The 17,865-nt window shown below is 40.7% G+C and overlaps 1 protein-coding gene across 2 annotated transcripts in view; it reads right to left on the bottom strand.

Annotated features, from left to right (window-relative positions):
* The window catches only part of DNAJC5B (DnaJ heat shock protein family (Hsp40) member C5 beta), a 61,500-nt gene extending 44,776 nt beyond the window's left edge, over positions 1-16,724 (bottom strand). Inside the window, exons 1-2 of one of the 2 annotated variants that reach the window (XM_077943691.1) lie at positions 16,423-16,724; positions 8,432-8,567 (exon numbers count right to left, since the gene is read on the bottom strand). In XM_077943691.1, the coding sequence (XP_077799817.1) occupies positions 8,432-8,550 (119 nt within the window). In that variant the 5' untranslated portion in view covers positions 8,551-8,567; positions 16,423-16,724. The remainder of the gene's footprint in view (positions 1-8,431; positions 8,568-16,422) is intronic. The other variant, XM_001093963.4, reaches the window with a different exon arrangement.
* Between the last annotated feature and the right edge of the window lie 1,141 nt (positions 16,725-17,865).

Genomic DNA, 17,865 nt, shown 5'->3' with positions numbered 1-17,865 from the left:
AGCAGAGTCTAGCACCCAGGGCTGTGTCTAGCAGTGACCGTGGACATGCCAACATAGCAAATGGCAAAGCAGCATCAGCTACAGGGTGGCAACATGGCTTGGTGGACAATGCCACTACATGGAGATGAACTGGCTCCCAGGCCCTGGAAGGCTTCCTCAGAGGAGACTTCTAGAAGAAGGATGGCAGAGACTGCAGTGAACCCAAGTTCTCAAGTCACTTGAAAGGGTCTTGAGCCTGAGTATTGAGGTTATATAGAGAGCAGTCTTTGAGTTCCTTATTTCAGCAGTCTCCCATCTCCCCAATTGTTCAATCATCCCACCGTCCACTAGTGACTCTCCCTTCTCCTCACTTCCTTCACTAGCTTTCTAACTCAAAATTCCTGTTGGCTCTTGGAGCAATATCTAAATTAGGTGGAAAGGCAAAACATGTCAGTTTAAAGTTCAGGCAAATGTATGAATGATGGATAACCTCCATCATTTTAGGTCTATCTGAATTTTAAAAGATTAACTCAAATAAGTATCCTTCAGACAGCATGATAAGGGGGAGACTTAAGACTTTTAGGCAGTGGGAGAAGAGGGTAAAATATTTGCTTATCTCAGGCAAATACTGGTCAGATTAAGTGACATGATCTAGCAATGATAAAATCAGATTAAATGAGCCTAAGACTTCAATCCCTTTGGGATGATTATGATCTGCAATACTAAAGGAAGATTTATTCCATAATGAAGGCTCTGGATGACACTATACCATGAGTTTCACCCTGTGATATGCCACTTTTGACTTGGATCACAAATTCATCTTATGTTAGATAAATGGTTTTGGAACAGCAGCACCAAAGGGCAGGATAATTTTAGACTTGGATATTTGTTCATTCACAATAGTACCTGGTATTTTCACTGTGCTTTGCCACAAAGAGCTTGGCGTCCCTTGAAAAAAAAAATGATCTCATTTCTCTTCACAAAATGTCAATAAGGCAAGAACTTCAATACCTGATGGATTGGCACAGTAAAAGCCTTCCTCTTGTCACCTTTCCCAGCTGTCCTTTGAGGTAGCTGGGGACTCCATTTTATCAGCTGACTAATGACATATGGTTGAGTTTCAGATGACATAGGAAAAAGTGCTTTATTCACAGGAAGACTCTATGATAAAGATCTACAAATAGACATGGGAGGGACTGAGATAGGTCTTTGAGGCTGCTGTTTATGGTTAATTCTGTAAAAGAATGAAGAACTGGAGATACTGATAATTTCTTTCCCAACTTTGTCCCCTTTTTTAGAGAACACTGTCCCTTTCCCTTCCGGTAAAAGTTGGATCGCACCTCCTTGCTAAGTGATAGTGGGAAGCTGTGATTCCCTGAATCAGAGCTAGTTAGACGTGAATGGGCATCTGATCTGGCTGGATCCATGAGATTCTTGCTCTAGGAATCTGGGATCAGGACATGCAAATACTGAAAAGGGATCAGGAATCAAGATTGTTTCTTTTTCCCCACCTGTATCTACCTTTCTGGACTATGGGGTTTCCCTCTCCGAGAGGCGAAAAGTTGGTTTTAAAAAGACAGCCTTGATGGGAAACAACCTAAATATCTATCATTAGGAAACTAATTAAGCCATGGGACATCCATGTCATGGAATACTACATGGTAATATGAAAAGAATGAGAAATCCTTTCATGAACTGATCATTCCTTAGAATTATCTTTAAGATATGTTGTTAAGAAAATACAAAGTACAGGCTAGGAGGGAGAACACACCACCATGGGTAGAAGAAAGGAAAATATAACATATATGCTTAGGCTGTTTACACAATATAATTATTATGTGAGGGTTTAAGGCTACAGATTTTAGATAATGGGACTTGGACAATTGGGGAGATGGTAGGCTGTTGAAATAGATTTTAAATTTTCTGTTTGTTTCATTTGTTTCTCATTTTTCTTGTTCTTTTTTCTTGTCTTCCTGTGGGTTATTTGAACATTTTTAGGATTCCATGTTGATTTATTTGTGTGTATTGGAACGTGTCATTTTGTGTGGGTTTCCCAGTGACTGGGTATTATATATGTGTATGTGTGTGTGACATCACAATCTATTGATATCAGTTTGAGTGAAGGTGCAAACCTTACTCCCACTTTGGCTGCTTTATCCTCCCGTTTTTAAATATCATTGTTTTGAGTATCACATGGTATTATAAATTTCGTCCCAATCATCATACATGAAAACTCACTAGGAAAAGGACAGTCTCTTGTATTTTCCCATATTTCTGCTTTCTCCCTTGTTCTTTCCTTCTTCCTGATCGCCTAAGATTCCTTCCTTTATCATTTCCTTTCTTTTGAAGAACTTCCTTTAGCCATTCTTTAAGAGGAGATCTGCTAGTGACAAATTCTTTTAGATTTCCTTTATGTGAGAACGTATTTCCCCTTCACTCCTGAAATACAGTTTCACCAGATATAGAATTTTCCGCTGACAGTTCTTCTCTTTCATCACTTGAAAAATGTTTTGTCACTTTCTTCAGGCTTCTCTTGCTTTAGATGAGAAATATGCTGCCATTCAAATGGGTGTTTGGCCATGCATTGTTTCTCCCTGACTGCTTCCACATTTTTTTCTTTGTCTTTAGTTTTCAGAAGTTTAATTATAATGTTCTTGTCATGGATTGCTTTGGGTTTATCCTGTTGGAGTTCTCTCAGCCTCTTAAGTCTGTAGGTTTCTATCTTTTGCCAAATGTGGGCAATTTCCAGCCATTACTTCTCTGAGTACTCTTTTAGTCCCATTGTTTCACTCCTCTCCATCTAGGTCGGCAATGCTATAAATGTTGGGCCTTTGTTATTGTCCCACAGGTTTCTGAGGCTCTGTTTTCAGTTTATTGCTTATCGATTATTCAGATCGGGCACATTCTATTGATCTGTCCTCAATTTCTATTCTCTGTCATCTCCACTGTACTATTAATCTTATCCAGTTAGTTTTATTATTTATGGTTTTTTTTTTTTTTTGGTTCTGTAGTTTCCATTTGGTTCTTTTTTGTAACTCCTATTTCTTCACTGGGAATTTCCATTTTTTTACTTGCTTCAAGAGAAGCATTACTTGTTGAATTATTTTATGATGTCATTACTTGTCATTACTCATTGAATTATTTTATGATGGTTACTTTAAAATGCTTTTCAGATGGTTCCAACATCTGGTTCATCTCAGCACAGGAGTTAGCTGATTTTCTTTTCTTATTCAAGTTATGATTTTCTCGCTTCTTTGTAGGATGGGTGATTTTGTTTGTATCTGGATATTTTGGCTATCATGTTGGGAGATTCTGGTTTCTATTTAAATTGTTTTATTTTAGCAGGCAGTCCCCTTCTTTAGGTTTAGCATGCAGGTTCTAGCCTACTTTTGTGAGTGGTTCCAATAACAATCTGCTTTTCAGAGTCTTTACGGTGCTTCTTCGGTTTGTTTGGTTTGTCTCCTGCTTCTGAGGCTCCCAACACTCCTTGTTGGTAGTAGCTGAGGAACCAGGTGCCTTTAGTTGAAGGAAGGGAGTCTCCAGCCTGTGGGGACAGAAGCATTCCTGGGCTGGGTGCTTGTGGTGGAATCCTCCTTACTAACGTCCTCTGCCAAGTGGGGTCTCTAGGTGAGAGACAGGAGTCCCAGACTGGTGGTGGGAAAAGAGAGCACTTCCCCGGCAAGATGTTGATGGAGGGCTTTCAGTTGATGCCACTTGCTGTTTCTGTGGGACTTGTCTAATGTTGTTGGCAGGACTTCTGTTCAATTTGGAGGAAGAATAAGGTTAACTGGATGCCTTCTCTTGCTAGATTGGGTATTGGGAAAAGCTGGGCCTGGGTTATCTTTTGTTGGGTTGGGATGGAGGGGATTATAAAATGCCCTGCTGCTGTGACCTAGGATTTCTGACCAATTAACCTTCCTCTTTCTACCTTTCAGAGTTCTCTTTTGGTTGTCTCTTGTGTTATATTTCCAAGGTTTTTAGGTGTGCTTAGCAGGGAGAGAAAAATCTACACCATCTTGCTTAGACTGGAAGTTCTGTATATATGCTTATTTATTTATTCCGAGACACAGTCTCACTCTGTCGCCCAGGCTGAAGTACAGCAGCATGATCTCGGTTCTCGGCTCACTGCAACCTCTGCCTCCTAGGTTCAAGCGATTCTCTTGCCTCAGCCTCCAGAGCAGCTGGGATTACAGGCATGCATCACCATGCCCAGCTAATTTTTATATTTTTAGTAGAGATGGGGTTTTGCCATGTTGGCCAGGCTGGTCTCAAACTCCTGACCTCAAGTGATCCACCTGCCTCGGCCTCCCAAAGTTCTGAGATTACAGGTGTGAGCCACCGTGCCTGGCCTATATATGCTTATTTAGACATAAGATCTCTCTAGAAGGGTACACAAAGAATTGATAATATTGCTTCCCCTGGGGAAGTGATTTGGGGGATATGAGGTAAGAGAAAGACTTTTTTATATACCTGTTTTCATTTTAATCAAATGAAAGATTATCTTTTTAAAAATAAAATGCAAAAGAAGAAAGAAGTCTTCTAACTCAGCCTTGTTTTCAAGAGCACAGCCAAATATTATAACAGTGGCCAAGTTGTGTATGGATTCAACAGTTGGTAATTTTATTAAATTTCACTGATTTTTAATTTCACTATATTGTGACTGCTTTGATCCAGATCCCACAATATAAGAATAATAGTCTCAGTGGATTTCCAGCTTGCTCATACATTTTGAATAACTTGCAGAATACAAATATGTAATTTAGGGAGAAGTAGATGCTTTTGGCAGCATACTAGTACCCTAATCACCTGAAAAAATAATATTTGTATCACATTAAAACAAAATTAATAGCAAGACACTAATTACATGAATAGACTTTATGTTGTAATTGTTAAATTTGCAAACAACTCAGCATAATTAATGCCTTAATTAACATATGACCTGAAATTTTAGCTTACAAAATTAATAAAGACAATTAAGAGTCACATTTTTAAAGTAAAGTGGATTTTTAAAATTACAAGGAAGTTGGATGTCACTTTTTTCCCTCCCCGTTTTGGGGAGCAGTTTTGTAGTTATTACAAAAATTAGTTAACTGACAATGCAATTATGGCATTCCCTCCCACCTCCCCTCCCCCAGCACAGTGTCCCAGCCTGAAGCCTTCAGTCAAATTCAGTGATCTTCAGCCAAGGATGTCCACCAACAGGTGTGGGCAGCTCCCAGGCACACTCCTCTGGATAGGTCTAGGGCAAGATGGAAAAGCAAAGACTTTTCTCTCCCTAGCACCTTAAGGGAAATATAAACTAGAAGATTGATATTCACTTTGATCAGACTCTACCATTTTCATGTAACCATTTGGTTCCAAATTGCAGTTCGCACCATTGTCATTTCTTCTTCAAAACATGCTTCTCAAAGGCATTTCAGTCCTACAGTTTGCCAGTGGTGAAGGTTCCAATCCAAACCCAGAGAATTTCCCATTAATAGATAAATATAGAGACTCAATAAGTATTAGTGGGCTAAGGATTTGGAAAAAAATTAGATCTGGAATTTGACCTCATTCCTTTTTCATATTTTGGCATATGAAATATGCCAAAATAAACCTCAACTGGATCAAGATTTAGTGTCAAAGCAAAATCATAAATGTGCCAGAAGAAGATAAGGTGAATATTTTTATAGTGTTGTAATTGCAAGAGGTCTTTTAACCATAATTGGTAAAACAAAAGTCATAAAAGAAATGACTAACAAATTTGCCTAATTTTAAACTTCTGAACAGTAAGAAAAAGCACATAGGTTAAAAAAACCTAATTCAAGACTAAATCAAGAAGTAACTGATTAAAATCTGAAAATTTATTTATACTTTGATTCTTTTTTTCCCATAAAGGCTTAGCTTTTTACCTCATAAGAAAATAAGTAATTGAAAATATGCATTGTAATATATGTACATTAAGTATAAGGAATAAGTAAAAGAACTTATGTGTTCAATAACAACTTGCAATGTGACTAAACAAATTACAGAATAACCATAGACTAACACCATTAAAAATCAGACTATTTAGTAACATCAAGATATTTTCATGATAAGACCTTGTTAATAAAAAAAAAAAAAAAAAAAAAAAAAAAAAAAGCAGTAGTAGTCCAGGCGTAGTGGCTCACGCCTGTAATCCCAGCACTTTAGGAGGCCAAGGTGGGAGGATCACCTGAGGTGGGGAGTTCAAGACCAGCCTGACCAACATGGAGAAAACCCATCTCTACTAAAAATACAAAATCAGCCGGGCATGGTGACAGGCACCTGTAGTCCCAGCTACTCAGGAGGCTGAGGCAGGAGAATCACTTGAACCCGGGAGGTGGACGTTGTGGTGAGTTGAGATCGCGCCATTACACTCCAGCCTGGGCAACAAGAGTGAAACTCCATCTCAGAAATAAATAAATAAATAAATAAATAAAAATAAAATAAAAAAGAGGTAGTTGAAGAATATAGACTAATACAACCTGATTTTTAAATGTCTTTTCTAGATAGAAAAAAAAAAAGACTGGAAAGAAACAAAATAATAATGATAATTATTACTAGAGGTAGGATTATGGATAAATGTTATTGCCTTCATTTTTGGTAATTTGCAAATTCTCTACAATAAGCAAATTAGTTTTGTACTCAACATATCTTTTGCAAGTTGGAAAACAGTTTAATCATCAGTCACCAAAACCCACAGGTGTATCTTAAATGCTTACAAGCACAGATTATTCCACTATTTCTGTTATCACCGTGACCTTCATGGTAGAGTATCACAAGTTAAAAGTTTCTGGTTGTTTCATCTACTTAAAACTATATGTAAGAAAGAACCTGAGTCTTAGCAAATTTAGGCTTCAATGTGAAACTGTCAAGGCTCTTCTGGCACTTTGGGAGGCCAAAGTGGGAGGATTACTTGAAGCTGGGGGTTCAAGACCAGCCTGGACAACAAAGCAAGATCCCATCTTTTTAAAAAGGTAATTTCAAAAAATTAGCTAGGCCTGGTGGTCCTGATAGCCTGAGTAGCTAGCCTGAAGTCCTAGCTACTCAGCAGGCTGAGGTGGGAGGATTGCTTGAGCCCAGGGGTTCGAGGCTGCAGTGAGCTGTGATCAGATCACTGCACTTCAGCCTGGGTGACAAAAGTGATGCCCTATCTCTAAACAAACAAGCAAACAAACAAACACTCTCCTGGAAAGATTTTCTCTCTCTGAAAGCAGCTGCCTTGTCCCGAAGGTGGTTAAAGTCCACACATCTTTCTTCCTCCAACTAGCCAAGAGACAGTTAAATACCTCAAAATGCCCTATGAGGTCCCAAAACATTGTCAAGACAAGTATCGGACAGGCTACATGCCTTACACGTGGGACAAATATCAGAATTTTGAGAAATTCATTAAACTCATCATGGAATTCTTAGAGGACTGACATACTACAGCGCCAGTGCAGAATATCTCCTGGAGTAGGAAGCCCTGAACTAGTGTTTCTTCTGTCACTGATATGCCTTTCTAGACTTCGGTGTAGAAGCAGATGATTTTTTTGTGTGTTTTGAGTTGGGGATTTGTCCCTTCGACTTTAATTTTACAGCTTCCCTCATATGTTTGGGTTGTAGTAGTGGCATTTCTCCCTCAATATTTTTTTATTCCTTGGATACTTAAAATAAAAACTTTGAAATGTCTTTTTCAAAGTTTTCCAGAAATAACTAACTTGGAACTAGACTATAAAAGCTCAAAAGTAAGGGCTTGAGAAATATGGCTTACAAATACAGCATTCCACCCAACTCCTTTTATTAAAAAAGAATTCTTCTACCTGACTCAGTGACGCTATATCAGATGGGTTAAATGACAGTGGTTGGCAGGGTGCAGTGACTCATACCTGTAACCCCAGCACTTTGGGAGGCCAAGGTGGGCAAATCACCTGAGGTCAGGAGTTCAAGACCAGCCTGGCCAACATGGTGAAACCCCGTCTCAACAAAAAAAAAAAAAAAAAAAAAATTGCTGGGTATCGTGGCACGTGTCTGTAATCCCAGCTACTTGGGATGCTGAGGCAGAGAATTGCTTGAACCCGGGAGGCGGAGGTTGGAGTAAGCCAAGATTGAGCCACTGCACTCCAGCCTGGGCGACAGACTGAGACTGTCAAAGAAGGAAAGAAAAAATGACAGCGATTGGTTGTGGTCGGTTCACTCATTTCTCTCTCTCTCTCTCTCTCTCTCTCTCTCACTGCAGGTCTAAGACATAGGCTGCCCTTTCCTAAGGCCCAGCATCATCAGTGAGTTCTTCCATAAAATCAGTGCCATGCCTGTCCATTCCTCACTCCTATGTTGTAGAGCAGGGAACATTAGATCTAAAATTTGGATTACCTGGTCTTAGCAAGAAGCTTATGTCTTTAATGGAGGCACCTACCAGTCACAAAATAACTATCACTAGTAGCACAAGAAAAGTCACCATTGAACTCTGTACCTGTAGGTTTTCTTAATTTCTTCATTTGATGCTCCCTTACGCAGACCAAGAATTTCGTATAGAGCTTCTCCTGTTGTTGACAGAGTCCGCTGTCTTTGGTTAGGTACGTTACATGCCATTTTCTAAGGCTGCAAAACTAAAAGAGAGAAAATAGCCATGAAGGTTATGCACACTACTTCCCACTCTCTAAAGGGGAAGACAGCTCATTTTTGACCTTTTGGAAAATGACAATCTAAAGAATATTTGTGTACCAACTGCAAAAAGAGGGGAGAAAAGGGTTAGGAGAGCCAAAAGCAGAGCTCTGAATCAGGGTGTTAAAGGGTACAGGCAGCCATGCAAATGGAACAGGGCTTCGTCCACACGGTTAAATAGAAGCAAAATGTCATCTAAACACCCAGTGAATTCAGAATTGTTGAGAATCAATCCTCACAGGCCGGGCAAATGTAGAGCTTTTTGGTCTTCTATTTTTTTCTGGAATTTGCTTAACTTCTTTTTCATATATTTTCCAAATTTAGCCAGCAATGGAAGTGGTGGATATGGGGCAAGCAGTGGCTGGGGGATGTTGTCCAAATTAGGCTAAATTTCAGTTAAATAGGAGGAATAAGTTCAAGAAATCTGTTGTACAACTTGGTGACAATAGTCAATAACAGTATATTATATATGTATGTGAAAATAGCTAGGAGAGTAGATTTTAAGTGTTCTTACCACACAACAAAAAGAGAAATGAGCTAATGTGTTTGCTTACCTTAGCAATTAGCTTACCTTAACCATTCCATCATGTATGTACACATAAGGCAAAACATCACACTGTACACCATAAATATACACAATTTTTGTTTGTCAAATAAATAAACAAATCGACATAATAATTCAAATCCTAGGACTACACAATATAGAGTTAGAGGCCATCTAGGCCATCTTAACAAATGCCTTTTGGGGTGTTCTGGCCAGAGATCATAGTAGTAGATAATTTTCTTATTAGCCATTTAGCTTTTCTTTTTCTGGTGAGTGCATAGGTTCCCCCACTGCAACTTGTGCTTTTCCTGAGACCTACCTCAGTCTTACCCAATCTCCGTTAGTCCACCAGGTAGAAGTACCTGACCCAAGTCAAACCAATTAGAATTCTTCCCTAAGATTTTAAAAACATAGAACAATCTCTCAGATGGTGAAAATTATACAATTGAACATTTGAGTATTGTTGGCTGGCCTGAATTAAGAGACGGTGAAAGAGAGTGAGAGCCTCAGTGGGGTTCAGTTCCTGGCTCCGGTTGTTCTCGGGTCCACCTGCAACTCTTACCCTACAACAGTTTGTCTATCAACCCTTCCTTGGATTGAGCCAATAAAATTCCTCTCCATGTACAAATGTACACGCATAGTTTTTCACCTAGCTTGTGTGTTTCAGCTAGGTTTTGGTCACTGTCAACCAGGACTCCTAAATGCTGTTATACTCTCTCAATTAAACACCAGTGGCAGCTCCCTGAGCATCGCCAAGCCAGACAAACTATTGTGGAAGTTTCTTAAATCACTGCACCTACTCTGCCTTTAAGTTGAATGTGGCTTCTGGGTACTTGGGAAAGAATACTTTGGGGAAATAATAGTGATAAACTAAGATATTCAAACCCAACAGATTTCAAATGTGTTGTGTTGACATTTCTAGTACAGGTAAGAAGAGTTATGTCTGCTTTATCGATTTTTCTCTATATGCAACATCCAAAAGAAACCATTTTGATAGTTTCAATTTGAGGGAAAAATGTATTTCCTCTTCATCATCTATGTCATAAAATAAGAGAGATGTCATGACTCCCATAAATCAACAGATAGTTGTAAAATCAATTTTAACAAGGCACAGAGAAGCATAATTTTCATGTTTGTGAGCACCGTGCTCTATGACTCACTCACTTTGATTGCTTCCTACTTGGATCTTGCTGTCACTAATCCAGGAAAGAGATATACAGTTTACTGAAGATAATCTACTACACGGATTATGATCACACCCACAGCCGACAATTTAATTATGGTCATGCAACCACTTGACAATGAGGCTATGTTCCGAGAAATGCATCCTTAGGGGATTTTGTCATTGTGTGAACATCACAGAGTGTATTTACACAAACCTAGATGGGAAAGCCTACTACACACCAAGGCTATATGGTATAGCCTATTGCTCCTAGACTACAAACCTGTACAGTGTGTTACTGTACTGAATATTGTAGTCAACTTTTTAACACCTAAACACAGAAAAGGTACAGTAAAAATGTAGTATAAAATATAAAAATTGGTACATCTGTATAGGGCATTTGCCACAAATGGAGCTCAAAGGACTGGAAGTTGTTCTGGATGAGTCAGTGAGTAAGGGATGAGTGAATGTGAAGGTCTACGTCATGATTGTACACTTTTATATAACGGGCAATGCAGTAGGTTTGTTTACACCAGTACTGCCACAGACATGAGTCATGTGTCACACTACATTATGACAGCTACAATGTCACTAGGCAACAGTAATTCTTCAACTCCATTACAATCTTCCGGGACCACCATTGTATATGTAGTCTGACGTTGACCAAAATGTTGCTATTCAGATGACTACATTTATTCAGAAGCCTAAAGTGTGGGTTAGGTCTTCAGAGAGGTTGCAGACTAATATGGGATCCAAATGTATAAGCCAAAAATGAAACTAGTGTTCAGGGTCAGAGAAGTACCAAGTATAGAGATCAAACAGAGGAGCGATCTCCTGGAGGACAGGATTCTGCTTGGGAACCATGCCATTAGAGGCCTCGCTTTGTACTTGGCACGGATTAGGTATCTGGCAAATGTCCGCGGGGTGATTCAAGAGCAAGTGCTTAACTTGAGTGAGAGTGGGAGGGATGGCCTCGCAGAAATGGTGAAGCCTGAACTGAAAGCAATACTACCACTTGCTTCTGTAGAACTTGGTTCACATTTTTCTATTACAGCCCTTCTATCTAAGTCTAACCTCAGATCTGTATGGCCTTGGTGGCCAGTGACTCTTGGTCATCTATTTGCATAAATCAACACGAAGTAGGACTTCTGGGTTTGGGGGCTGAAAGAGGAGGGAGGAAATTTTGACTGGGATCTAGCTCAGAGAGAAGATGAGGGGAGTCTAGACTAGATGATGCCCACTGGTCCCCTGCCCTACCCAAGAATGTGTTTTTGAGCTCCTCTGGGGGAGAAATTAGAGACTGAAGAGATGTTTGCATGAGCCCTCTGTAAAGACTAAAGGAAACAACGATCTGCAACTCTGAAACCATTTCATAGGGAGAGGCAGCACCCAGGCCACGCTGGGCCAACATTTTGCTACAAAGAAAGTAGCAACAGAGAACGTGGCAGAAAGTCAGGGGACACTGCTGCCTGCCCCTTCCCCCACCCCTTCCTTCCTGCCCCTGCCCCTTCCTTCCCTCCTATCAGGCCTGATAGGAGAAGGGCTGGTCACAGAAGGCACAGAGTCATTTCAGAAAACATTTGCAATACCTGCTAGGAATACTCAGAAATATTTGGGGTGTTTGGAAGCTCCAGAATCACAATGTAGGAAAGACTCAGTACCAGCAAGGGGCAGGAAGAGTGAGGGTGGGCAGCTGGGTGTTGGGGTGTCGGGGAACTTCAGGTTGCTTTGTATATACTTTAGCTGGGGTTAAGAAAACATCATTGATTCAAATTTTAAAATGGGCATGGTGTGGACTAATGCTAATGGAGAAAATGGGGATGAAGGGTGGACACTAATCTCCCTGAGCACTGGCACATCTTTGGGAGGATTTTGCAGGAGGTGGGGCCCTGTATTTGTACAGGTGAGGTCTAACAGCACAGCAAAATGAATAAATGAATACCAGGAAGGTCACATTTATTCCCACAGCCAATGGGCCTGGGAACAACAGGGTTTTTACACTCAACAAAACATTATCCACTTAAATATCTCTGCACCACCATACCCTGAGCTCCTCAGGGGCTGGAATCCAATTTTCTATTAATCTTTGAAATACAAGTGACATAGCACAGGGCTATGTTCCATAAAAGTCTTAAGAGCTATCATATTGCATGAAAGGGAAGGAAAACAGAGAATTATTCTTTACTGAGCCCCTCCTATGCACCAGAAAGACAACTTTCATATGTCGTATCATTTAATCCTGTTATCAGTACTTGGGGGCTTCAGAGAGGGACCCCCAAAAGCTTAGGAGTAAGATAAATAAAACTGTTTTCTGAGAGGTAAAATGGGAGATCAGTGCATGGTGGATCAGGAAAAAAGCTGTCTTATAAAATCATCTTAAAGAGATAAATGGCTCGTGGGCCTGCAAGACCTGATAGAACCTGATTAACTGCATAATCATAACTGACAGTGTCAGGTTCTTCTTGTGTTGGTTATTCAGGAGGATGAGCAGACACAGACAGGCAGAGAAAAACAAACGTGGAGGCCAATCCAAGCGCTATTGCAAGGAAGGCGGGAAGGGACTCAGGCCCCATTGGCCAGGCGGTTGCTCTTGAGAGAAGCCCATCCAGCAATTTCAGCCCTCGTTGTTAAACATTGGACTCATCTAACTCCATGCTGACAAGTCTCCTTCTGGCTACTATCTGGCATCCTACATAAATCTCCCTCAAGGAAGAGAATGCACTGGTCACATGGATTCAGTTCTTTTCACTGGTCTCAGGGACACTTCTATCTCCTGGTAAATGAATAAATTGGCATCTGATGATGATTTGTCTTGCCCTGAGATCCACCCACAAGGAGGACATGAATTGGTCACATTGACACAAGTGATCTTCTTCCAAGGATAACTGTTTCCCTTCATAAAATAATAGACATCCAGAGTTTATGCGCCATCCGGAGAGCGTGGCTGCCGGGAGTGCGGTCTTCAGCAAGGCCCTGCTCTCTGGCTGCCGCCAACTCAGCTGGTTGAGCTTCAAAGGCTGAGAACCGGACAGCCTTTCACTGTTTTGACCATGGTAAGTTCATGATGTGGTGATGAATGCTGTCATATGAAGTCTCTTAGAAGATAAGCAGCCTGCAGCCCCCTAGGGGCAGCAGGCATATACCTCTCTGCTTTGCAATGTCATTTTATGGATGAGGGAATTGAGTCTCCCAGAAGTAAAGCAACTTGCCCAGGTTCACAGAGGTGAGTTTGGAATTTAGAGCTATCTGGTTCTAAAGCCCATGTTCTTACTAGAGTGTCATATTGAATAACACTTGACATGTCTAAGATGCTTTACAATTTACAATTTCCCCCAACTAGTATCTCATCTAATCCTCACAAGAACTCTGAATAGCAGTGACACTGAACCGAAGCAGCCTTGCACTGTGTCCAGCTACAGGTTGTGAGGGACCCTGCAGCTCTGTCCAGGGTGGGGGGCCACATGGAGGCGCAGTGGGATCTAAGGGCTACTGCAGCAAGTGTTTTCCCTCTGCACAGCCACTGAGCCTGCACATGGACTAAGAGGGAGCTCCTAACGGAGCTAGTGAGGAAAGTAGAGTTAGCTGGAAGTAGAGGAATGTGTGGGTTATGCAAGAATTTCAGAACTTCTGCAGAGAGCCCAGTTTGTAAGTCACACAGGAAAGAAGATTCCTGGCCTCTGGGTTAAAACCTCCTGAGGATCTCCAGGAAGCCCTGTGGCTCAGGGCTACAGGAAACACATGAGCCACAGCCCTGAGTGTTTCTAGTCTTGTTAAACTTACTCTTACCGCCTATGAAAAACCACTCTCTCCTCTCCATTCCCAAACTCCTGGTTCTTATTTTCCCTGCTGACTGGGTGGTGACAGGAGGGGGGCACATTAGGTTTGGCATTGGGCAGCACTTTTATTGGGTACACCAGTGTTTGTGAGCGAAGCAGCCTAACGTTATCATTCATGCTTTTCACAGAGGAAGACTCCGAGGTTTCTGGAGTTGAGGGTGCCTGAATCCTGTCCAGTATCTTTTCCAGTGTAAGGAAAGCAGCCCCGGGGAGCCTGCAAAGCCCTCTGGTGCCCTTTGAGGATGGTTTTCTCCAAGGCTGCCTCCTTCAAAATTATCCCAGGTGCGGAAAAAGAGAGATGGGTTCAAGCGGAGGCTGCTCCCAGCCCCTTCCAGAGAACAGTCCTGGAAACAGCCTGGAGCCTGTCTTTCCCTGCCCCAGGCCTTTGCTTCTCTACCCTCCCTTTTCTAGTAGGGAGAAAAAAAGGGCAGATTCCATTTCTCAAAGAGTGTCATACCTAGAAACTCATACCCGGGAAGACACAGTAGCTAGCTAATTCTTTGGTTTATGATGTTTTTTCCAATCATCACTTCATTTAGAAATTGAATCACATTATAATCTATTCCCACTAAATGAAATGCAGTAGTCAACTTGTTTTACAATATGGATTGATCAATATTCAGAATGGGTAGTATAGAGTGTATATTGTCTGTTTCGTCTTCTTTTGCCCTGATCCCAAAGATTTCCTTTCAGACAGACAACATCTTTTAATGAAGAAACTTTTTTAAAAAGTCCATTTGCATTATGTTAAAATGCAAGCAAAAGATAGTTGTTCAATGTGGGAAGTAGTTGGCTGACTCCACAGACTGAAACATAAAGGAACCAAAAGATCATAAGGCTGCTTTGTGCCTCAAGCAGCAACAACACACTACTTTTTCTGCCTCCTTGTTAAGTTAGAAACCAGATTCTTCATATATTACTGATTTCTATGATATTGAGTTTCAGATTCAATAGAGCAATACATTGAAACCTTTAATGGGTGTAAAGATGTTATCTCCTGAGAACGTAATAACATAAAAACTCTTCCTTAAGTAACCTTAAATAGTGGGCCCAAAACCTTTTTAAATGCCTTATATAAAATACAACTTTTGAAACTCTTTTTTCTGTAACCTTTTGAATTATAATATTCTTATGCAAATTTCAAGTCTTTATTATTTATTCATAGTCCCTCATCTATCAGGCATCCAATGGGGAGAAAAATCTTGTCTAGCAAAGTCATTAAGTGACTTAATTTTGAACATCCAACACATGATACTTAATCTTCTGAACTTAAAATTACTTTCTAACTGCACGACAAAGCCATTAATATTACAAAAAGCATTGACCTCTTTAGAGTGACTACCAAACCAGGTACTGCTCACGTGCCTCTTGATAATGGATGTAATCGAAAGAAGGTACAGCCCCCCAATGACAATAGGCAATGACTCAAAATGAACAAAAATTTTAAAGATTCTAATTCCAGGGGTCCTAAGAGTGCGGTTCTAAATTTTTCATGTTGAAATGAAATCTTCATTTCGAAGCAAAAGAAGCTTCACCTATATCTATTATGTGAATTTGAAAAAATAGAAAAAGTCAAACTATGCCTTTCTTGGCAGGGTCCCTTCACAACTGAGAAAATGAATGTGGGCAGAGGAGATTAGATCATTAAACACAGCAAACACTCTCTCATGGCATTCCCTGGAGAAATCAACATGCTTTGCCGTTTTGTCATTACTTCTTTGATTCCTTCGTAGAAATTCGTTTAGTGGAGCAAAATTCCCATAAGCCCAAATAATGTATCTTAAAGCTAAATGCACATCCAAAATGCAAATCTTATGTTTAAAAGTAAAAATTCTCCCTAGAATGATTACTTATTTGCTGTTTGAAAACAATGGTCTCAGCCAGGCATGGTGGCACACACCTGTAATCCTACTTCTTTGGGAGGCCAAGGTGGGTGGATCACCTGAGGTCGGGAGTTCCAGACCAGCCTGGCCAACATGGTGAAACCCTGTCTCTACTAAAAATACAAAAATTAGCCGTGGTAGCGGGTGCCTGCAATCCCAGCTACTCAGGGGGCTGAGGCAGGAGAATCACTTGAACCTGGGAGGTGGAGGTTGCAGTGATCCAAGGTGGTGCCACTGTACTCCAGCCTGGATGACAGAGAACCCGTTTCAAAAAAAAAAAAAAAAAAAAAAAAGGTTTTTTCATTGCCCTAGTCGTTATATAAATGGCAACCTGAAGATGTGGCAAGTCAGAATGTTACTAGTAAACCACAGTACCTGTTCCCGGAACCCGGAACCCCAATTCTGTATCTGCAAACAGGAACAACTTGCTGTTTTCAACTGGTCTGGAAATAATGTGCAAGGAAATAAAAGAAGGCAACAACAAAAGCTGCTGTTCCATACCTGTTCCACTGTTTCAAAGCAAACAGCTGCTCATTTCCATCCTTCCCCCTGTGTAGGGTTAAGCGGGTCAATAGAGTCAGGTTACTTTTCATTTGTTACTTTGCCAGCCAGTTGGTTATCTCTCTGGAAAACACAACAAAGAGAGAATGAAACATGCATGACCGTAAAGCTTGCAATTACAAGGCATCCACTGATACCAAAATATATGCCGCATCCCACTTCTGATCCTTTGTCAACTGGTGCTTGGTTCAACCAAACACCACTGAAGAACTGCCTCCAGTGTCTCCACCAGGACTCTCCATTAAGGAAATAAGCTCATCTCCTGACATGTGAAGTGGGTTCCTTCAAACTTCATTTTCTTTTTGGTCTACGGCTAGTACTGATCAGTTGATTTAAAATTACTGGAAAGACCATGCAATATTAATAAGCGGGAAACTTTAATTGCTCACTATTTATTAACCCAATATTTTCAAATCTGCATATTTAACCCTTGTCTAGTTAACAGGCATTGAGTCACAGTACTGACTGAGGTGGTTTTAAGAGTTAAGGCGTCTCGTGCTAATGCCCATACTCTCACAGACATTAAAAATTCTCGTGAGACAACAACTCTTATGATTTCGAGTAAGATCCCACAGACTAAAAATGTGTTACGTGAGACAGGTTTTATTCCTGAATTTGGCACAGTGGGGTCCTGAAACCTGAAGGAGTAGTTTAAGTGTGCTGCTTACCAAGACAAGTAGCCCAGCTTCAGGCAATTTTGTGTGAATGATTTAGAGCACTCTCGCCTCTAGAGGGCATTGGTATTTTAGATACCTTTGGATTTCCAGCCAGAGTTTATGAAGCTGCCCATCATCACATAAGAAGAAGAAGGAAGAGGAGGAGGAGGAAGGAGGAGGGAGGAGGAGGAGGGAGGAGGGAGGAAGGAGGAAGGAGGAGGGAGGAGAAGAACAAGAAGAAGATAAAGAAGAAGGAAGAAGAAGAAGGAAGAAGAAGAAGAAACACAAACAAATTTAGAACTAAATACCCAAGTTCCAGCATCACCTCAGTTTAAGGACAGTGTCCTTTGATGACATAAAAGTAGTTGCTATATACATATGGTGAGCTTTGTATGTTTATTGCAGCACTACTCACAATAGCAAAGACTTGGAATCAACCCAAATGTCCATCAGTGACAGACTGGATTAAGAAAATGTGGCACATATACACCATGGAATACTATACAGCCATAAAAAAGGATGAGTTCATGTCCTTTGTAGGGACATGGATGCAGCTGGAAACCATCATTCTCAGCAAACTATCGCAAGAACAGAAAACCAA

Source organism: Macaca mulatta, chromosome 8 (genome assembly GCF_049350105.2).
Source record: "Macaca mulatta isolate MMU2019108-1 chromosome 8, T2T-MMU8v2.0, whole genome shotgun sequence".
In the NCBI taxonomy this organism is placed as follows: Eukaryota; Metazoa; Chordata; class Mammalia; order Primates; family Cercopithecidae; genus Macaca; species Macaca mulatta.
The sequence above is the reverse complement of the archived record's forward strand: the minus strand, read 5'-3'. Positions and strand labels throughout refer to the sequence as shown.